The sequence below is a fragment of the Carlito syrichta genome, unplaced genomic scaffold (genome assembly GCF_000164805.1).
Source record: "Carlito syrichta isolate Samal-C Ts95f unplaced genomic scaffold, Tarsius_syrichta-2.0.1 Scaffold314028, whole genome shotgun sequence".
Classification (NCBI taxonomy): domain Eukaryota; kingdom Metazoa; phylum Chordata; class Mammalia; order Primates; family Tarsiidae; genus Carlito; species Carlito syrichta.
This window is the reverse complement of record NW_007258124.1, coordinates 358,899-382,158: the sequence shown is the minus strand read 5'-3', so window position 1 is coordinate 382,158 and position 23,260 is coordinate 358,899. Positions and strand designations below refer to the sequence as shown.

General features: G+C 41.8%; 1 protein-coding gene across 2 annotated transcripts in view; it reads right to left on the bottom strand.

Moving 5' to 3' along the window:
- Positions 1-23,260, bottom strand: part of VMP1 (vacuole membrane protein 1) — a 135,356-nt gene that overhangs the window by 13,727 nt on the left and 98,369 nt on the right. For both annotated transcript variants that reach the window (XM_008070835.2, XM_021718950.1), the window contains one exon: positions 16,466-16,527. In XM_008070835.2, the coding sequence (XP_008069026.1) occupies positions 16,466-16,527 (62 nt within the window). The remainder of the gene's footprint in view (positions 1-16,465; positions 16,528-23,260) is intronic.

The following is a 23,260-nucleotide window of genomic DNA, read 5'->3' as shown; positions in this document are numbered from 1 at the left end:
CGCTCCAGTGATCCTTCCACCTCAGCCTTCCAAGTAGCTGGAACTACAGGCGTGTGCTACCATGACCCACTAATTTTTTGATTTATTGTAGAGATGAGGTCTCACCAAGTTGCCCAGGCAGGTCTTGAACCTGCAGGCTCAGGCAATCCACTCACCTCAGCCTCTCAAAGGGTGGGATTACAGGCTGAGCCACTGAGCCCGGCTCATTAATCTTTAAAACCTGATCAATGGGATGCAAGAAAAAAAATCACAATAAACTGCAACATGCTTAAAATGAACAAACCAAGTATGGGCCCCCTGTAAGCCCCTTTTGTATTGTGGAACTCCCACTTTTTCTATCTTTGTATATACATGACACATGATCTTCTGACTTTTGGATGAAGGGAATGTCCATCAGACCTGAACTACATCCTCAAGGTATATATAACTATATATATTTTAATATTAATATATGTGTCACCACAATAATGTAATATACATTACAAAAGTACACGAAATATAAGAAAGAGGTAAGATAAATAGAAATAGAACTTCTATTACTTTAGTCCTACCCCGACCACTAGTTTCTTTTCTTTTATTTTTTGAGTTGGAGTCACACTCTGTCACCCAGACTGGAGTGCAATGGCCGCTCCCGGCCACGGCAGCCTCGACCTGCTGGGCTCCGGTGATCCTTCCGCCTCAGCCTTCCAAGTAGCTGGAACTACAGGCACGCGCTACCACATCCGGCTAGTTTTTGATTTATTGTAGAGATGAGGTCTCACCAAGTTGCCCAGGCGGATCTCGAACCCATGGGCTTAGGCAATCCACTCACCTCAGCCTCCCAAAGGCACAGGATTACAGGCTGAGCCACCGAGCCCGGCAAGACCACTAGTTTCAACCATGATGTTAGACTATAAGTAGTAGAGATATTATATACATTGTTCCCAAAAAGTAAAAAACACCTTAAGGCTTAGCAGACCAACTCCATGCAAGACTGTTAGGTTATATGTCAGAGAGAAAAAGAAACCATCTCCATAAATATGCAGATCAGATGTCTCCATTTCTTTCAATCTTCTGATTAGCAACTATAAAGATAAACTAGGCAGGGTGGCTCATGCCTGTAATCCCAGCACTTTGGAAGGTGGAGGTGAGAGGATTGCATAAGTCCATTGGTTCGAGACCAGCCTGGGTAACTTGGCGAGACCTTGTCTCTACAAAAAATTAGCTGGGCATGGTAGTGCATGGCTGAGGTTCCAGCTACTTAGAAGGCTAAGACGGAAGGATTGCCCGAGCCCAACAGGTAGAGGCTGCAGTGGCTGTGAGCATGCCACTGCACTCCAGCCTGGGTGACAAAGTGAGAATCCTACTAAAAAATATATATATCCTTTAAGAATATAAATATAGACAGGTGTGGTGGCTCACGCCTGCAATCCCAGCACTTTGGGAGGAGGAGGCAAGAGGACTGACAGAGCTATCAGGTTCAAGACCAGCCTGGGCAACATGGCAAGACCTCGTCTCTCCAATAAATAAAAAAATAGCTGAGGATAGTGGCACATGCCTATAGTTCCAGCTACTTGGAAGGTTGAAGTGGAACGATCACCTGAGCCCAGCAGGTTGAGGCTGCAGTAGCCACGAACATGCCACTGCATTCCAGTCTGGGTGACAGAGTTAAGAGTCTAACTCAAAAAAAAAAAAGGGTGCAGTGGCTCAGGCCTGTAATCCCAGCACCTTGGAAGGCAGAGGCAAGAGGATTGCCTGAGCCCAGGGTTCAAGACCAACCTGGGCAATGTGGTGAGACCTAATCTCTACAATAAATCAAAAAATTAGCTGGGCATGCTGGTATATGCCTATAATTCTAGCTACTTGGAAGGCTAAGATGAATGGATCGCCTGAGCTGTCGAGGCTGTGGTGGCTGTGAGCATGCCACTGCACTCCAGGATGGGTGACAGTGAGACTCTGACTCAAAAAAAAAAAAAAAAAAAAAAAAATATATATATATATATATATAGATAGATAGCCAAACCTGAAGAGAATGAAAACTTGTGCCCACAGTTATAAATTTTAATTATGTTCCAAATCAGGTCCTTTATAATTTTCTTGATTGAATGGGGGCCATTGTATATATATCAATAAATCAAATTTATCCTCTGATCCCCAGAAAATTCTATCATTTGGGATTTGCCCCAGGAGCATAAGAGTAGAGCCCTATATAGAAAATGGTTTTCTTCTTTTTTTTTTTTTTGAGTTGGAGTCTCACTCTGTCGCCCAGACTGGAGTGCAGTGGCCGCTCCTGACCACCGCAGCCTCGACCTGCTGGGCTCCGGCGATCCTTCCGCCTCAGCCTTCCAAGTAGCTGGAACTACAGGCGCGCGCTACCACACCCGGCTCATTTTGATTTATTGTAGAGATGAGGTCTCACCAAGTTGCCCAGGCGGGTCTCGAACCCACGGGCTCAGGCAATCCACTGGTTTTCTTCTAATGGAAACTAACAGATTGCCCTACTGAAGACATTTTACATTTTAAGGTAGCAGTAGGATATATTTTCAGGAATGAAAATATTTTTTATTTTATTTTATTTTTTTGAGTCAGAGTCTCACTCTGTCACCCAGGTTAGAGTCTCACTCTGTCACCCAGGTTAGAGTCTCACTCTGTCACCCAGCCTAGACCTGCGGGGTTCCGGCGATCCTTCTGCCTCAGCCTTCCCACTAGCTGAAATTACAGGTACGTACCACCATGCCCAGCTAATTTTTTTTCTTTTTTGATTTATTGTAGAGATGAGGTCTCACCAAGTTGCCCAGGTTGATCTCAAACCCATGGGCTCAGGCAGTCCTCTCACCTCAGCTCCCCAAAGTGCTGGGATTATAGGTGTGAGCCACCACGCCCGGTCTAGAATGAAAATAAAAGTCTTCCCCATCCTATTCCTGTTACATGCTGATCTGTCATCAAAAGAGGCAAAGATTGTGTGGTAGAAATTCAGCAACAGGATGGATAAGCAATTCCCTTTCCTGGTCTTATAAATAATTGTTTTCAGAAATGTGCATATTTTAGTCAAACATTATAGAGTTAAATTTTCCTCCCTACCCACCACCCCAGCAGTGATCTAAACAGGCTTAACGGCTAGTATTTTAATGAGTTGTCATTTCCTGTCTGATAAAGATTCTCACAGTATTTAACCACCAGTTTCCCTGGGGACCAACCAATGCTAGAGCTCTATTCACAGTGACTCAGAATGGACCTCAGACTCCTGGCCTGATTCAATGGTGATTACTCTTCACATGAAACTGTCTTTCCTTCTAAGGTAGACTACTCAGAAAAGGGTGGGGGAGTTTATCACACAATCTTTCTGAGGAAGCCAAAGGCCATCATGCTGACTCTCATTAATATTTACAGACTTTTGGCCCTTTATTAATCAAGGAATAAGTAAATGAACTGGTGGTAACTGAAAATCATATTTAACTTAGTAAAAACGGGATCAATGAAAGTGTAATTATCCTTACCATTTAATTGAGTAAAGAGTATGACTCTTTGAAGCTGTTATTTTAGAAAAAACTGGTAACTGATGTATTCTACTTGTTTTGGAACTGAAATGTGGTAGCCCACTCAAATCAATTTCATTTAAATTCAAGATCTTGGAAAAGCACCCCAACATAAAATAAATTCAGGATGAAAATTACACACTGTACTAGAAAATCTAGAGTGTTCTCGTATATACTTTTTTTTTTTTTTTAAAGCAGGATTTACTGAGAGGACAGAAAGCTCCCACACCAGAAGAGGAACTGAAGGGGGGTTGCCCTACAACTTTGAACTGAGAGTCTCTGTCACCTTCTAAAATTCATTTTGATTCAACTTCAGGATTGGGGATTAAAACATCTTGAATTTCATTCACATCTGTGCACCTTTCAAATGATTAAAACCTCTTTTGTACTCAGATTAGTCCATTGTGTGCATGTGGTATTATAAACACACGATACCATGTGTTTTTTCCTGTCTGTGTGGAAGGAAGATCATTGCTTTGTCCAGGTGTATTTTATCAGGTGTATTGTTGCTCCTGTCTTATAGCACATTCTTTTTTTTTTCTAAGTTGGAGTCTCACTCTGTTGCCCAGACTGGAGTGCAGTGGCCGCTCGCGGCCACCACAGCCTCGACCTGCTGGGCTCCGGCGATCCTCCGCCTCAGTCTTCCGAGTAGCCAGAATTACAGGCATGCGCTACCATGCCCAGCTGATTTTTTGATTTATTGTAGAGATGAGGTCTCGCTGCCCAGGCGGATCTTGAATCCGCGGGCTCAGGCAATCCACTCACCTCAGCCTCCCAAAGCCGCGGGATTACAGGCTGAGCCACCGAGCCCGGCTAAGCACATTTTTTAATCACAAAATAATTTGCAATTGTCCTTACTTTTGAACATTTGGAATTGTTTTCTGTAAGAATCAGAATGGTAAGCCCTCCTTATAATAAGTATTACTCTTTGAAATAAGCTACCATTAAAGAGAAGTTCTAGAAAACAAAATTTTGTTTCAGCAGAATGCAGGCTTGTGCAGCAGGAACCAAGCTGGCACTTATGTTAATGATTGAGGCCAGAGCTAACGGAGTGGTAAGAACCAAATGAAACCCGTTGATTGCCAAAACAACTGGTAAAAATCAACTGATTTCATTTACAGAAACTGACAGACCAGTGGCAGCTTTTTTTTTTCAATAAAAAAAAAAATTTTTTTTTGTCTCTCGCCTCAGCCTCCTGAGTGGCTGGAACTAAAGGCAAGTGCCACTGTGCCAGGCCCAGTGGCAGCTTTTTATAGTGATACATCTGTGCTGGCTTGAAGCCTGAGTTCTAAGAATAAAAAAAATCAGCAATCATACAGGGACCTGTGTGCCCAAAGATCAAGAAAAAAGAAAAGTTTGCAGAATTTAAAACTGAAGGTGAGATGGCATTGAAGCTTACCGCCCTTGAGATCAATGAAAGTGGCATGATGGTGAGAGTATTAAAAAGAGCAAGAGTAAGCTGGGCGCGGTGGCTCATGTCTTGGGAAGCAAAGGCAAGAGGATTACCTGAACTCAGGGGTTCAAGAACAGCCTGAGCAACATGGGGAGACCTTGTCTTTACAATAAATAAAAAAAATTAGCTGGGTATGGTGGCACATGCCTGTGGTTCCAGGCAACTTGGAAAGCTGAGACAGAAGGATCACCTGAGCCCAGCAGGTGGAGGCTGCGGTGGCTGGGAGCCTGCCCCTGCACTCCAAACCTGGTGACAGAGTTGAGACTCCAACTCAAAAAAAAAGCAACAGTATTGACTAGAATTCAATCTCATTTAAGAATGATTTAGTTACTCCAAAGATTAGGCAGAAAATCACAAAATGCAAGCAGATAACTAAGAACAAAATAAAAAGTCATGATCTCTGCTCTCAAAGAACTCTATCTAGAAGGATGATAGGAAAAAAAGAAAAAAGGCACTTAAACATGCAGTAAGGGAACCAGTAGGTTTCTCACTAAAAGTAACAATAGTAGTAATTAGGTATAGCTGCACAAAGGTGGATGCATGTGTGAATAAGGAGAATGGACAGAAAGAATTCATGCTGACCCCCTATCCACTTTACATCGCAGTTGTTTGAAACGGGTGCTGTAGTCCAAATTTCCAACTTTCAGCAAATTACCTCACTGACTTCTACAGTTCTCCCTCAATGTCCCATTTCTCTATCTCAAGACATCTTGGATCTTCACTCCAGTTTTCTTTTTTTTTTGAGTTGGAGTCTCACTCCATTGCCCAGGTCAGAGTGCAGTGGAATGCTCACGGCCACCCCAGTGTTGAACTGCTGGGCTCAGAGGTGATCCTTCCGCCTCAGTCTTCCAAGTAGCCAGAACTACAGGTGCGTGCTACCACACCCAGCTAATTTTTAAAAATTTATTGTAGAGATGAGATCTCATCAAGTTGCCCAGGCTATTCTCAAACCCAGAGGCTCAGGCAATCTCCTCATCTCAGCCTCCCAAAGTGCTGGGATTACAGGCTTGAGCTACCGCGCCCAGGCTTCACTCCAGTTTTTAAGGCAAAATTAGTTAAAGAGGGTAATCAGTCCACTCTGGTTTTTGATAATGAATGAATGAATTCATGAAATCAACAAATAATTATAGAACAATCAAAATGTGTCAGACATGACTTCGGCCTGCCCTTTGTTTACCCCACAATTCCATGTAATCCAATATAATTTGGGTTTTAGTTTTCATCATTCTACTGAAATGCTCCATTAGGGTCAGCAGTAACTTCCTAATACAGTGTCAATTTCTCAATTAACTCCAGACTGTTGTTTCACTTTATTTAAGTCAGAGTCTCACTCTGTTGCCCAGGCTGGAGTGCAGTGGCACACTCATGGCCACTGCAGCTTTAACCTGCTGGGCTCAGGTGAGCCTTCTGCCTCAGCCTTCCAAGTAGCTGGAATTACAGGCATGCACCCCATGCCCAACTAATTTTTTTATTTATTGTAGAGATGAGGTCTTGCCAAGTTGCCCAGGCTGGTCTCGAACTCGGGCTCAGGCTGGTCTTGAACTCATGGGCTGGGATTATAGGTGTGAGTCACTGAGCCCGGCCTGTTTCACTTTTAACTATGCTAACTCCCAATATCTATAACAAAAATATGGAAGGGTTAGGTGTCAAAAGAGAAGAATATACAAACTACTATTGACATGAAGAAAAAGGAGTATATGTTAAAGTCAGAGTATAGGCTGGGTTTGGTGGCTCGGCCTGTAATCCCAGCACTATGGGAGGCCAAGGCGAGTGGATTGCCCGAGACTGCGGGTTCGAGACCAGCAGGTTGATGCTGGGGTGGCCATGAGTGTGCCACTGCACCCAGCCTGGGCCACAGAATGAGACTCCAACTCATTAAAAAAAAAATTAAATTCAGAGTATATAGAAAAGTCTCAGTAGCTGGGAAACTCTATGTTAAACCCTAGGTTAAACCTTAAACTCTATTCTTTTTTCAGATAATACACATGTTTATGTTCTATACTTCCATGACATTTTCTGATTATTTTACAATGATCAAAGTAAAAGAGAATCGATTATATGGACCATTTTATATTTTAATGTAAAGGGACAGATTTTCTTCTTCTAGAAGAAAAAGTCCATAGCTCATTCTGGCCACTTAGAGTGAGGAACAAGAAACAATATTCAGATTCAAGCACTTAATTACTCACTGGTTAGAATGATCTCTCTTGCCACAGGCAAGCCCGACTCAGAGGTCAAACATCATGTTAACTCAGAAATAAGAGAGAGCAGAGAAGAGCATGGAACATTCTGTATCTGTTAAAAAGTCCCTGTTCCTGCCAGCCCCATCCCCCAGTCCTTGAGTTCAATGATTGAATTATGGAAACTTTTCTTGTGTGGTAAAACTGGGGACTTTGTCTTCCAATAAGACCCTGGCAACCTGACAATGAGCCAATGTTCTGCATATGGTTTGTTACGAGTCATATGCTTAATGTTATTTTCTGGGAATTCTCATCCTCTATTTGGTGAGAATACCGGAACATGTCGTTTTAATCATAATTCTTAAAGTTAGATTTGGTTATACTCTTTAAGCAATACATATAGGTTGCTCTCATTGGAGAAAGAATAAAATTAAATAGAAATAAGTTTTAAATAACTAAACACTCACACACAGCAAACATGCTTTTATTTTTTATTTTATTTTTATTTATTTATTTTTTTGAGTTGGAGTCTCACTCTGTCACCCAGACTGGAATGCAGTGGCCGCTCCCGGCCACCGCAGCCTCGATGTGGTGGGCTCCGGCGATCCTTCCGCCTCAGCCTTCCAAGTAGCCGGAATTACAGGCATGCGCTACCATGCCCGGCTGATTTTTTGATTTATTGTAGAGATGAGGTCTCGCTGCCCAGGCGGGTCTCGAACCCGCGGGCTCAGGCAATTCACTCACCTCAGCCTCCCAAAGGCGCAGGATTACAGGCTGAGTCACCGAGCCTGGCTGCAAACATGTTTTTAGAGCTCCAAAGTCCCTGGTTCTTTAGTTCTATCTCCTGATTTATTTCAAAATAGGATACCAAAGAGTGAAAAACTCAATTTTATGCTTAATCTTTTTTTGGATTTAGGGTCTTGCTTGTTCTATTGCCCAGGCTGGAGTGCAGTGGAATGATCAAAGCTCACTGCCGCTCCTGAACTCCTAAGCTCAAGTGATCCCCCTTCCTCAACCTGACCAATCTTTTAGTTACAGAACCTTTTCTCTATCAACCTGCTAAACATACCATAAACCAAAAGGATATTACCTGTATTCTAACCTCTTTCAGGATATATAATGTATTACATCTTTTCAGATTTACATATATAACTAGACTAACCTTGTTGATTTAGGAATAGATAATAATGATATCTTCCCCTAAAACTAATGACTCTTGCTAACTACTTTCCAGACCTGTCCAAGAAATAAATCTGTTCATTATCGTTTCTAATTTGGGGATGAGAATCTTAAATTTAAATTTTGGGAGTAGGACCTATATCCACTCTGGAAACTTAGGACTGCCATACCACAGCATACCGTACTAAAAATATCACAGGGCAAAGACATACTCACGGTATCATTAACTAGGCCACTCCATAGTTGCATTGAGAATAGAAGTCTTTGGAGCAGTCATCAGCACAGCACTAAAACTTCTGTTAAATTCATGCTAAGCCTGACTACTAGAGTTGTAACTATCAACAGTAACTCTTTCCAGGCTACCTGTGGCGACGTCAGCAGCCTGGGCTGGCAGGCCACAGGCACGCCTGAGCTATAAGTTTGGCCAAATTTGGCTCTACAAAAAACTAAGAGTTAGAGTATCTTGCTTATAGCCAATGTCTCTTTCTATTCATCTTTACCCTCTTTTAAGCTGTCCTTTTCATCCTTCCTTTAGGCTCTTTCCTAGGCCCCATCTATCTTGCACTAAGAAATGATTGTGGAAGCATTATTCAAAACAGTAGAAGAATGGAAACAATCCAAATGCTCATCAATGGGAGAGTTGGTGAATAATTACCCAACGAAATAATATATAGCAGTCAAAATAAATAATCTCCACCAACACACTTTTTATAGTAAAAAGTCCTAAGAGATTATATACAGTATAATACCCTTTTTATGAGGTTAATAAAACTAAAACAAAAATTATGTAAGTGAGTTATTTATAACTTCTCGAAGTCAATTATCAGTAAAAGGGGGATATACCTCTTGTACAGGGCTTTAATTAGAAATAAACTAATAACATGTACAATATATATAAAGTACCCATAAAGGACCATTATTGTTAAAAAAAAGTTTCCTCAAGAGCTATTTGTATAGACTGAGCACAGTAGCTCATGCCTGTAATCCCAGCACTTTGGGAGACTGAGGATTGCTTGAAGCCAAGAGTTTGAGACGAGAGCCTAGATAACAAAGTGACACCCTGTCTTTATATGATATAGGTGATATGCGTCTATAGTCCCAACAACTGAGGACGCTGAGAGGGAAGGATCGCTTGAGTCCAGGAGTTCAAGGGTGCAGCAAACTATGTGAACTATGATCATATTAATGCTTTCGATCTCAGGTGACAGAGTGAGACTCTGTCGCAAAAAAAAAATAAAGAATTATTCGTATAATCTTTGATGAATATTTTTGTCTTGGCCTAAGGCATTTTACTGATCAAGAAGTAAAGTAAGATGAGAACTTTATTTAAGGAGAGGTAGGCTTTATAGTCACCTCTTATACCAACCAAGGAGGGTAATCAGTCACCTAAAAGTCTACCTCTTCATCTGCAGTCAGGATAAACTTTGAAAAATGAGATTTTGAGAACACAGGCAATATCAAACTTGAGACAAAAGGCATTCAAAGAATCTACATGCTTTGGAATGTTAACTCACTGATATGGGTGTGTGTTTCATCTAAACTGTAAAATACTTGGTTACAGGACAAAGTTTATCTGTGGCCTCATGAGCTGAAGAAGAAACACTGCTCCGATAAACATGTTCAAAAGAACAGTAACTAGAAATGGATGCAGGAAGAAATTAAGTAACTAGCCTGTGGCAGAGTTCATTTTCAAATCAAGGTTTGTTTTGTCCAACGTCTGTGTTCTTTTCACTATACCACTCCCTAGCTGTACTTACTCATGGGATTCATTTGTCATTCTTACTTGCCTTAGTATCTCATAATTTTATTTTAAATTTTAACTGCTGCTGGCTTTTCTTCTTGCTCGTCTTTTTATTTTTTTCTCTACCATGGCAATTCATTACTCTTTTATTTGTGGGCACACAGTTTTAAATATCCTTCAACAGACTGCAGTTTGAACTCTACTACTTTATTTAGTTTGATTATTTATTATAATCTTTAGAGATTTAACAGTGTGAAAGGAAGAACTAACAATTAAAGGAGAATATGTCTACAGCAAGTTAGAGGTAGTACTCAACAACGGGTCTAGTCAGCCAATCTGGCTGTTTGCCTTCTCTTTTCTGAAATAAACTACTAATCTATCTATTATGATATGAAATAATAAATTTAGGTTTGCTAAAAATCTATTTTTGGCTGGGCGTGGTAGCTCATGCCTTAATCCCAGCACTTTGGGAAGCTGAGGCAGGAGAATCGCTTGAAGCCAGGAGTTAGAGACAAGCCTGAGCAACAAAGCGAAACCTCATCTCTATAAAAAATAAAAATATTAGCCTGGGTGACAGGGTAAAGTACTATCTAAAAAAAAAGTCAGCCAGTCTCGGTGGCTCAGCCTGTAATCCCGCGCCTTTGGGAGGCTGAGGTGAGTGGATCGCCTGAGCCCGCGGGTTTGAGACCTGCCTGGGCAGCAAGACCTCATCTCTACAATAAATAAAAAAATCAGCCGGGCGTGGTAGCGCATGCCTGTAATTCTGGCTACTTGGAAGGCTGAGGCGAAAGGATTGCCGGAGCCCAGCAGGTTGAGGCTGCGGTGGCCAGGAGCGGCCACTGCACTCCAGTCTGGACGACAGAGTGAAACTCCAACTCAAAAAAAAAAAAGAGTCATTTAATTAACTTAATTTCCAGTCTAGGTTTTGTGAGTGAACTTAATTTTCATTTAAAAGCATTTTCCTACTTCAAAATGTAGGAAAACAAATCATGTCATGCTCAATTGGAGAATTTGATTAAAAGATAATGTTATTTCTGACAAAGACTAAAAAGATACCCTCTGGTATCTGATAATAAAGCTTTACCATCACCTGCCAAGTCTGATTACTTATAACGTTTAATGCAGTCTCTAGAAAAGAAGCTGAGGTAATCCCTGTAGATGGTGCTGGGAAAAAGAGGAGGATATCATGACATTCCAACATCTGTCTCCTGAAAATTATTTTTGAAATATGACATCAACTATCTAATTCAATAAAAATCTGAATCCAGCTGGTCTTGAATATATTAGAATAATTTTAAGAAAAACGATCAGCACTGGAATTTTGCTAGCAGAATTTAGAAGAAACTACTGATTGTGAAAAATATAAGATAGTCAAACTCACCTACACTGGCGTAAGCTTAAAGGCACTTTTATTTCTATTTATTTATGACCCAGAGCCTCACTCTGCTTAAAGGCGCTTTTATTTCTATTTATTTATGAATCGGAGTCTCTCTTTAGCTGGAGTATAGTGGCATGCTCACAGCCACCACAGCCTTGACCTGCTGGGCTCAGGCAATCTTTCCACCTCAGCCTTCCAAGTAGCTGGAACTACAGGTGCACGCCATCATGCCCGACCAATTTTTTAATTTGTTGTAGAGACAAGGTCTCACCAAATTGCCCAGGCTGGTCCTGAACTCCTGGACTCAGGCAATCCTCTGGCTTCAACCTCCCAAAGTGCTGGGATTACAGGCATGAGCTACCATGCCTGGCCTTATTTCTATTTATTATAGATAAATAATACAATTTCATAGAAATTCCAAAGGTCAGGGAAACAAATGAATCTGGGCTATACAGATGATTTGCTGATTTTTTTTTTTTTGAGTTGGAGTCTCACTCAGTCGCCCAGACTGGAGTGCAGTGGCCGCTCCCGGCCACCGCAGCCTCGACCTGCTGGGCTCTGGTGATCCTTCCGCCTCAGCCTTCCAAGTAGCTGGAACTACAGGCGCACGCTACCACGTCTGGCTAATTTTTTATTTATTGTAGAGATGAGGTCTCGCCAAGTTGCCCAGGCGGGTCTCAAACCTGTGGGCTCAGGCAATCCACTCACCTCAGCCTCCCAAAGTGCTGGGATTACAGGCTGAACCACCAAACCCGGCTGATTTGCTAATTTTTATTGGTCAGATCTTTATTTGGACACCATGGGTTCATTTATTCAACATATTTACTGAGCATCTGCTATGTGTCAGTCAAGGCAACAGGCCATCTGGACATAATAGTAAACAAAAGCAGACACGGTCTCTGCCATTAAGAAGCTTTCAGGTTAGAACTGGGCACGGTGGTTCACGCCTGTAATCTTAGCACTTTGGAAGGTGGAGGCGAGAGGATTGCTTGAGCTGAGGAGTTCAAGACTACCTGAGCAACAATATTAAATCGAAAAATTAGGCTGAGGTGGAAGGAAAGTTGAGGCCATGGTGGCTGTGAGTGTGCCGCTGCATTCCAGCCTGGGAGACTGAGTGAGACTCCGAATCCCCCCCCAAAAAGAAGCTTACAGGTTAGCAGTAAAAAGATGGTAGTTAACAAATACCCACAAACATAAACATAAAAATAACTGTAAGAGAATGTAGTAGCAACAGACACTTGTTGTCTTCTTCACAATGCATCTTTCCTTTATAAATCTAGCTTTCCTTTTTTTTCTTTTTTTTTGAGTCAGAGTCTCACTCTGTCGCCCAGGCTGGAGTGCAGGGGCACACTCAAGACCACTGCAGCAAAGACCTGCTGGGCTCAGGTGATCCTTTCGCATTAGCCTTCCAAGTAACTGGAACCACAGGCATCTGCTACCATGCCTGGTTCATTTTTTGGTTTATTGTAGAGATGAGATCTCATGTTGCTCAGGCTGGTCTCAAACCCCTGAGTTCAAGCAATCCTCTCGCTTCTGCCTCGCAAAGTACTGGGATAAATGGTGTGAATCACTGCGCCCAGCTTCTCTTTCTTAATAAACAACAAAAAAGAGCATACAATATGTACTGCAGTGAAGAGAGATCCCTCATAAAGTGTATTTGATTAAGTCAGGGAAAGTTTTCTGAGAATGCAATGGCTGAAATCTGAAGGACATTATCTAGACCAGTGATTTCCAATGCGGGTGGTAGGTTTGCCCTGAAGCAACAATTGGCAATATCTGGAGACATTTTTGATTGTCAAGACTGGGAGCCAGCTGGGATCAGTGGCTCAGCCTGTAATCCCACGCTTTGGGAGGCTGAGGCGAGTGGATTGCCTGAGCCCACAGGTTTGCGACCCGCCTGGGCAACTTGGTGAGACCTCATCTCTACAATAAATAAAAAAATTAGCCAGGCGTGGTAGCACGCGCCTGTAGTTCCAGCTACTTGGAAGGCTGAGAGGAAGGATCACCGGAGCCCAGCAGGTTGAGGCTGCGGTGGCCAGGAGCGGCCACTGCACTCCAGTCTGGGTGGAAGAGTGAGACTACAACTCAAAAAAAAAAAAAAGACTGGTAGGTACTAGCCGCCCGTAGTGAGTAGAGGACAAAGTTGGTGATAAATATTTTACAAAACAAAGGATAGTTCCCTGTAATGAAGAATAACCTGGCCTAAAATGTCAATAGTGCCAAGATTGAGGAATACTGAACTAGGCAAAGGGAAAAGCACAACCAAAGACCAGTGGTGGGAGACTCAAGTAAGGACAAAGTGGTTTGGGCAGAGAAAACTACAGGGGACAGATCATACAGGGCTTTACAATCCCTGTTAAGGAGTTTTGACTTTAACTGAAGAATGAAGGGGAAACCAAGTGCAGGGTTTCAAGTAGAGAAGGAGATGGGGTGAGGACAGTGGTGGTGAAATGCCCAATTACAACCTTAAAAAGGTTAATTACTACAATGTGGTGGGCAGATTGGAAGGGAATGAAATTGGATATGGGTAGATGAGACAGGTAGCTAAGTAATTTAAATCTTAGAAACACCAAAGGCTGGAGAAACAAGAAGGTAGTAGTGAAGGTGTTAGAGTAGCTAAAAACTTCCCTTTATCATTGTTAAGTATGGGGAAAAAACAAGGACTGTGGATGTTATGTGCAGTACACTCTACATTGTGTGGGTATCCTTTCAGAATTTTCTCAAGTTGGTACAGTAATCTCTGAGATTTTTTTTTTTGAGTTGGCGTCTCACTCTGTCGCCAAGGCTGGAGTGCAGTGGCATGCTCATGGCCACCACAGCCTTGACCTGCTAGGCTCAGGCGATCCTTCTGCCTCAGCCTTCCAAGTAGCTGGAACTACAGGCACGTGCCATCATGCCTGGCTAATTTTTTGACTTATTGTAGAGACAAGGTATCACCAAGTTGCACAGGCTGGTCTTGAATCCCTGAGCTCAGGCAATCTTCTCGCCTCCATCTCCCAAAGTGCAGGGATTATAGGCATAAGCAACCGCGTCCAGCTTTTTTTTTTGAGTTGGAGTCTCACTCTGTTGCCCAGGCTGGAGTACAGAGGCACGCTCACAGCTACTGCAGCCTCGAGCCGCTGGGCTCAGGAGATCCTTTCACCTTAGCCTTCCAAGTAGCTGGAACCATAGGCATGCGCCACCAAGCTGGGCTAATAAAAAGTGCTGGGAGGCTGGGCTTGGTGGCTCAGCCTGTAATCCCGTGCCTTTGGGAGGCCGAGGTGAGTGGATTGCCTGAGACCGCGGGTTTGAGACCCACCTGGGCAACTTGGCGAGACCTCATCTCTACATTAAATCAAAAAATTAGCCGGGCGTGGTAGCGCGTGCCTGTAGTTCCAGCTACTGGGAAGGCTGAGGCAGAAGGATCGCCGGAGCCCAGCAGGTAGAGGTTGCGGTGGCTGGGAGCGGCCACTGCACTCCAGTCTGGGTGACAGAGTGAGACTCCAACTCAAAAAAAAAAAAAGTGCTGGGATTATAGGCTTGAGCCACCATGCCCAGCTCAGTTGTATTATTAAATGAAAACTTCGGCCTGGCACAGTGACTCACGCCTATAATCCCAGTACTGTGGGAAGCTGTGGTGAGAGGATTGCCTGAGCCCACGGGTTTGAGACTAGCCTGGACAACCTGGTGAGGCCTTATCTCTATAATAAATAAAGAAAAATTAGCTGAGTGTGGTGGCACGTGCCTGTAGTTCCAGCTACTTGGAAGGCTGAGGTAGAAGGATCGCCTGAGCCCAGGAGGTCACGCTACAGTCATGAGTAGCATGCCACTGCACTCCAGCCTGGGTGACAGAGTGAGACTCCGACTCAAAAAAAAAAAAAAAAATTAGCCAGGTATGGTGGCGTATGCCAGTAGTTCCAGCTACTCGGGAGGCTGAGGTGGAAGGATCGCCTGAGCCCAGTTTGTAAAGGCAGTGATAGCCATGAGAGTGCCGCTGCACTCCAGCCTGGGAGACAGTGTGATGCGACACCAACTCAAAAAAAAAAAAAAGCATTGGGTAATTTAACTTTTTTAAAAGATCTAATTTTTATCTAGTGAAGTAATATATACCTGATGTATTTTGTTAATATTATATCATCTAGGCCAGGCTCAGTTGCTCAGTCTGGAAATCCCAGCACTTTGGGAGGCCGAGGTGAGTAGACTGCCTGAGCTCATGGGTTCGAGACCAGCCCTGGCAACTTGGCAAGACCTTGTCTCTATAATAAATAAAAAATTAGCTAGGCCTGATAGTATGAGCCTGTAGTTCCAGCTATTTGGAAGGCTGAGGTGGAAGGACTGCCTGAGCCCAGCAGGTCGACGCTTGGGTAGTCGTGATTGTGCTACTGTACTCCAGCCTGGACAAAGGAGTGAGACTCCAACTCAAAAAAAAAAGAAGAAAAAAAAATTGTATCATCTTATCATGCCTTATTTAATGAAATACTAAAATTTTATGTAAGGTTTATCCTAAATTAAATGCAACTGTGTATCTGGCATCCAATTTTGGCCAAAAGTCACAGCACTGTACTAAACACCATTAAATTGTAACGAGGCACACATGTCTTTTATATCAAGATAATTTCTTATTTTTGGGGGAAGGATTACAGATGTAAACCCCAAAGCTTCTTTTATTTATTTGCTTATTTTTAATTAATTTTTTTTTTCAAGAGACAGGTTCTCACTCTGTTGCCTAGGCTAGAGTGCAATGGTGTGATCACAGCTCATTGTAGTTTCAACCTCTTGGGCTCAAATGATCCAAAGCTTCTCTTAAATCATGTATTATATGACTTGATATGTTTTGCTTACAATTAAACAGGTATAATGTGAATTTAATTCTTTCCTGTTTTAGGACAAGAAAGTCTTCCATTTAACTGATAATGGCAAATGATTTTTGCTTAAAAAAAAAGAGCTATGTCAAAAATTTTATTCCAAGTCAGTCTTCTACACATTTACTCCCACTGAAACAGTAATGATATTAATATTAGCTCTTAAAGAATTACTTACCCAATAAAAGCCACCATTTGCTCCACTATGTGCTTGCTGAATATAATTATAACAAAAATTTTCTGTAGAGAAAACACATTGAAATAAATATTTAGTCATAAAAAATATATAAAATACTATTCCGAAAATAGTATAAAAAAAGGTGAGGTTGTGCTCTCAATTGCAGCTATGCAAAATGTTACCTATTTTATACTATAAAGATGTTTTCACTTAAGCATAGCTCCAGTCTTACTAGGATACATGACCATATCTGAAGGAAAATATAAGTCGTGAAACCCAAGACTGGGAGGGAATAGTGGACATTCACATATTCTATGTATTTTAGAATTGTGTACACAACTGAAATTATGGGTTCCCGTGTAGCCCCACCACTGAAATCAAAGCTGAGAAGCCCAACGACAGGAGTCTGGGCTAAATTTAACCCAGAAAATCATGAAAAGACTGCATCTTTCATGAAAGGTTTTTATAGAAGTACCATTAAACTTCCATTCCAAATCCAGAATGAGCTTGGCTTTTCAGGTTTAGGGTTAAGGGATAATTATCAGACCTGGGACATTTTCAGCGTGATGTTAATGAGGTACTCTCTACATTAATTAAAGATGTTGATACCTTACCTTACTCACAAGTAAAGATGCCTTTAGGTACTAATAGGCAGCAAATATTTTCAACTCAATTCAACAAATGTCAACATAAAGTACTACTATGGATTAAAAAAGGCATTGTTAAGGGTTTTCAGAGAACACAAGTCTGAGAAAGGTACTTCTTCAAAGCCCTGAAGACACTTACTAATTTTTCTACAAATAGTAGAAAGAGGATAAGTATAAAAAATATGTAAGGCTGGGCACAGTGACTCACGCCTGTAATCCCAGCACTTTGGAAGGTGGAGGCAAGAGGATTGCCTGAGCCCAGGGGTTTGATGAGATCAGCCTGGGAAACTTGGCATGACCTTGTCTCTACACCAGAAAAAAATTAGCTGGGTGTAGCGGCATGCACCTATAGTTCCAGTTACTTGGAAGGCTGAGGCAGAAGGATCACCTAAGTCCAGCAGGTCGAGGTTGTAATGGCCGTGAGTGCGCCACTGCACTCCAGCCTGGGCGACAGAGTGAGACTCCAACTTAAAAAAAAAAATATGTATGGATGTAAAACTATAAATTCCATTAGTGTTATAGAAGGTCAGAGAATGGGAAGGTCACTCTTTAAAATTTTTGAGTCAAGAGTCTCACTCTGTTACCCAGGCTGGAGTGCAGTGGTACAATCACAGCTCACTGCAGCTTCAACCTCCTGGGCTCAGGCAATTCTCCGACCTCAGCCTTCCAAGTAGCTGGGACTACAGGCACGTGCCACCATGCCTAGCCAATTTTTCAGTTTTTTTGTACAGATGAGGTCTTGCTATGTTGCCTAGGCTTAAGCAATTCTCTCACCTTGGCCTCCTAAAGTGCTGGGATTACAGACATGGGCCTTTCCAGGGCTCAGCCTGGAAAGGCCACATTTAATTGCATTATTTTTATTTATTTACTTATTTTTGAGTTGGAGTCTCACTCTGTCGCCCAGACTGGAGTGCAGTGGCCGCTCCTGGCCACTGCAGCCTTGACCTACTGGGCTCCGGCGATCCTTCGCCTTCCGAGTAGCCAGAATTACAGGCACGTGCTACCACGCCTGGCTGATTTTTTGATTTATTGTAGAGATGAGGTCTCGCCAAGTTGCCCAGGGGGGGTCTCGAACCTGCGGGCTCAGGCAATTCACTCACCTCAGCCTCCCAAAGGCACGGGATTACAGGCTGAGCCACCGAGCCCAGCTTAACTGCATTATTAATTAGATATCCCAGAGGTCAATCTTTTAGCATTAGCTTTTTAATATGAATAATTCTGGATTCTCTCCAAATTCCTCTTGAGTACTCTATTATTGTTTGTTAAACAATTACTTGAGCCTATGTAATAAAGGGAAGGGGAAGAAAATAAAATAATAGTAGTCTTTCTATCTACCCATTATGAATCTTAGGAAAATAGGCAGGTTAGACTAAAGCATACTATTTCAGGTGGAAGACTAGTAAGGCAATGTTATACAATGGTGTGTGAATATTATGAAGCTAGCAAGGTGAATAGAACAGATAATTTAGAAAGAAAAGCATTAATATATATTGGTCTATACCAAAGGTCAGTCATTTGGAGTACGTTATTAATCGACAAGGCTATTGGTTTTGCCTCTGAGTGATTTCACCACCATTAGCTTTCCCTACAATGATTTCCAAACATTCGAAACAAGTCAATGCCTAGATAGTTGCACAATTTCATTGCTTGAAAACAAAACAAGATTTTTATTTTTATATGTAACAGCTTGAAAATTCACTGTGCTGGGTAAGACATAAAATGTGTCAGAGTCTTGCAGGTTAGAGGTCTGAGTAGGGATTCTACCAAATAAACAAAAGCCACAGGGCCCTCAAAGAGCTCTCGCAGCCACATGGAAACAAGGGAAAAGGCAGAGGAGGAGAAAAAGAGATATAGGTGGGAAGGACTGACAGTGCCAAAATGAACAAAGAAGACACCATCTGTAAAAGATGGCTTCTTCACTGGAAAGATGAATAAGACATTTACTGAGTGCCTACTATGTGCCAGATGCTATTCTAGGCAGTAGAATACCTCAGTGAACCAAGAGACAAAAACTTCTGCTCTCCTGGAACTTATAACTCCATCTGTGTGCTGGTGGGTAGGACAGTAGAAAGACAAAACAAACAAACAAACAAACAAAAACTCCATGATAATAAGTTACATGGTACATGAAGTAATATTAATGAGGACATTACTTTTCTTAATTATTTGGGAGAAAGGCAATGCTTCTAAGGATCCTTCTACAAGCAGAGGACTTGAGTCTGTTCAGTGGAAGGGGAAATCCTGATCTAACATTACAGATAGACTGATTTGAATTTTTTTTTGAGTTGGAGTCTCACTCTGTTGCCCAGGCTGGAGTGCAGTGGCATGCTCATGACCACCACAGCCTCAACCTGCCGGGCTCAGGCGATTCTTCCACCTCAGCCTTATAAGTAGCTGGAACTACAGGCCCCTGCCACCCTACCTGGCTAATTTTTCTTGATTTATTGTTGAGAGGAGGTCTCACCAAGTTGCTCAGCCTGGTCTTGAACCTGTGGACTCAGGCAATCCTCTCATCTCGGCCTCCCAAAGTACTGGGATTATAGGCGTGAGCCACATACCCAGCCTAATTTGAATTTTTTAGGGGAAGGTTAACAGGAAGACATCAATAAAAATAGTAACAATTATCAAAGAAATCTGCCTAATTTTAAGCTGAGGGGAAAAAGAAGAAAGAAAAGCAGATGAGGATACAGGTTTACTATCAGAGCACAGAACAATCTGTGTGTGGGGTTTCCTATTACTTCATAAATGGTTAAAATGTTTATATAATATTGTTTAGCTACGGAATGAGAAATGTTTGTTACCCTAAGCTACATCTGGATGTACATCAAGTGACATGCCTTTACAGAGTATGTCACTATGATACAATGGAACACAACAAACATAGCCCAAGGTCTTAGTTTAGTGAAGGAACTCAGATTCTGTTTTTTTAGAAACATAAATGATTTTAGCTTTCTTTTTTTGCTTTCACATAGGTATAGGAAATAAACTGTGTCTTTACAGAGCTTGGTTTGAATTCTAAGACCTTAGGCAAGTATTTTACCTTCTCTAACATAGTTCCCTCATATATGAAATGTGGATAATTACCTCACAGGATTGTTCTGACAATGAGACAGCCAATGCAAACTATCTGGCAAAGGTCCTGATAAACAAAAGGCATTAAACAATCTAGTTTCCTTAATCATATAAATAATTTACAGTTAAGAAGGCAATGCAAAAGAACGGAAAGAGCATTGAACTTGAAGCCCAACGACTTAAGTTCAAATTCTAGCTGTTACTTACTCTCTTAAGCAATTATTACTTATTAACCTTCCTACATCTGATAGTTACAAAATGGGAACAGTAATTCCTCTATCCCAGGATTGTAAGAATTAAATCATATAACATACACTAAGTGCTTTTTTTTTTTGAGTTGGAGTCTAATTCTCGCTCAGGCTGGAGTATAGTGGCTCACGTACAGTTACCCCAACATTGACCTGCGGGGCTCTGGCAATACTTCTGCCTCAGCCTTCCAAGTAGCTGGAACTACAGGCACACTCTACCATGCCTGGCAAATTTTTTATTTATTGTAGAGATGAGGTCTTGTCAAGTTGCCTGGGCTGGTCTCAAACCCGAGGGCTCAGACAATCAACTCGCCTCAGCCTCCCAAAGTGCTGGGATTACAGGTTGAGCCACTGAGCCTAGCCCACTAAGTGCTTTTAAATGTGAAGTACTATAAAAAAAATTATCTTTCTGAAGTGAAAGGTCCTTTAAGTTGCATACTCTATCATTCTAGACAGGGTACCACGGCATACTAAATTTTAGTATAATTTATAGAAAGTTACTACATTCAAGAGATACAAAGCAAGATATTTAAAGTTTATGGACTAGAGAAGTTGCTGTTATAAAAGGAATGAATCTGTTATTGTTTCTTAGTTATTCAAAACTCGAAAAAACTACATAATCCTTAGGTATTAAGGACTCCAAAAAACTAAATGATAGTTCTCTTCATCCCACAAAAAGATCTACAAAGATAAAAAAAAAACAACTTCAGGTACACTGCAAAATTATTATTCACCACAATATTTTATTATTTGAAAAAAATTCTGTTAATAGTAATTTTAAATCTTAACCAAAGTAATTAGCATTGTAATACTAAAAACTCTGTATTTACTGAACAAAATAGTTAATGTACGTAGAGAGAAATATATTCCTTAAAGGAGGAATAACATATCTTTGAAATTCTAAGTGGTTATTATGGTAGGAAGAGTTGAGGATAGATTCAATAAACTCATCCTAAATTCCAAAATTTAAGAATATAAACTGGGCAGGTAGAAGCAGCTGTAGTTTTCTTGCTTTATTCTTCCCTTCTAAGAATCACAGGTAGAGAAGTGTTAAGAAGAAACTTTTGGAACAGATGCACTTTTAATTATTATGAAATCATACAGGGGCAGAAACATTATTACTTCACTGCTCTTGCCTTTCTTTTGGTGTATTGCTCTATTTGTCAAACGACACCAATTTAAAACAAATTCTTTCCAGGTTAGTTTTTGTTATACTCTAGTGAGATGTACCTTTAGAAAGAAATAATTCATATCATAGTTCTAGAAGCACATATATATTTTCCCCTCATTTCAGTTCTTAGCTTCTCTTCTCCTCTTTCTACGTGTGTGCACACACACACACACCCACCATTTTAAAGATTTTGTTAAGAATATCTCTGATGGCCAGGCTTGGTGGCTCAGCCTGTAATCCCACGCTTTTGGGAGGCTGAGGTGAGTGGATTGCCTGAGCCTGCGGGTTCGAGAACCGCCTGGGCAGCGAGACCTCATCTCTACAATAAATCAAAAAATCAGCCGGGCATGGTAGCACATGCCTGTAATTCCAGCTACTCAGAAGGCTGAGGCGGAAGGATCGCCGGAGCCCAGCAGGCGAGGCTGCGGTGGCCGGGAGCGGCCACTGCACTCCAGTCGGGGCGACCGAGTGAGACTCCAACTCAGAGGACAAAAAAAAAAAAGAATATCTTTGATGGCTGGGCTTGGTGGCTCAGCCTGTAATCCCATGCTTTGGGAGGGAGAGATGAGTGGATTGCCTGAGCCCGTGGGTTCGAGACTCACCTGGGCAACTTGGCGAGACCTCATCTCTACAATAAAACAAAAAATTAGCCGGGCGTGGGAGCGTGCGCCTGTAGTTCCAGCTACTTGGAAGGCTGAGGCGGAAGGATCGCCGGAGCCCAGCAGGTCGAGGCTGCGGTGGCCGGGAGAGACCACTGCACTCCAGTCTGGGTGACAGAGCGAGACTCCAACTCAAAAAAAAGAAAAAAGAATATCTCTGATCCGTTGTGTGTAGTGGCTCATGCCTGTAATCCCAGCACTTTCGGAGGCCGAGGCAAGGGGATTGCCTAAACCCAGGGGTTTGAGACCAGCCTGGACAACTTGGCAAGACTTGGTCTCTAAAATAAATCAAAAAATTAGCCAGGCATGGTGGCGCATGCCTGTAGTTCCAGTGACTTGGAAGGCTGAGGTAGAAGGATTACCTGAGCCCAGCAGGTTGAGGCTGCGGTGGCTGTGAGCGTGCCACTGCACTTCAACCTAGGTGACAGGATGAGATTATGACTCAAAAAAATAAAAATAAAAAAAGAGTATCTCTGATACTGCTGGAGTGGAGGTGGGGTGGGGGTGGGCATATAACATCAATAAAGGTACTGATCTCAAACCAAAGTGGGGACCAAAGGGAGGCCCAAACTTTACCTGTACAATGTTCACTTGTATACCTACCTATTCCTGAATTGTACCCTACCTCTTTAAAATAAAATATTTATTTTATGGAAATAAAACAAATAAAAAAATTTATTTATTTGAATGAAGAATGCTAAGAGACAATTTCATGTAAAAATGCAAAGAAACCACAAGCTGTTTTGGAGCACTTCATCCATTCTTCTCCCACAGAAGTATTCTACCCTTGTGGCTGTTGGCTAAGCCATTTATAAGTCAATTCATTTATTTAATCTTATTTTTGAACTCTGAACAAAAAGCCTACTTTAAAAAAAAAAAACGTTCATGCGTGGTCTTTAAAAAACAATGCCACGACTAAGTTAGAATTCAAGTATTCTTTTGTTGGTAACACTTGGATTCAATAACTCTTTTTTTTTTTTTTTTTGAGTTGGCGTCTC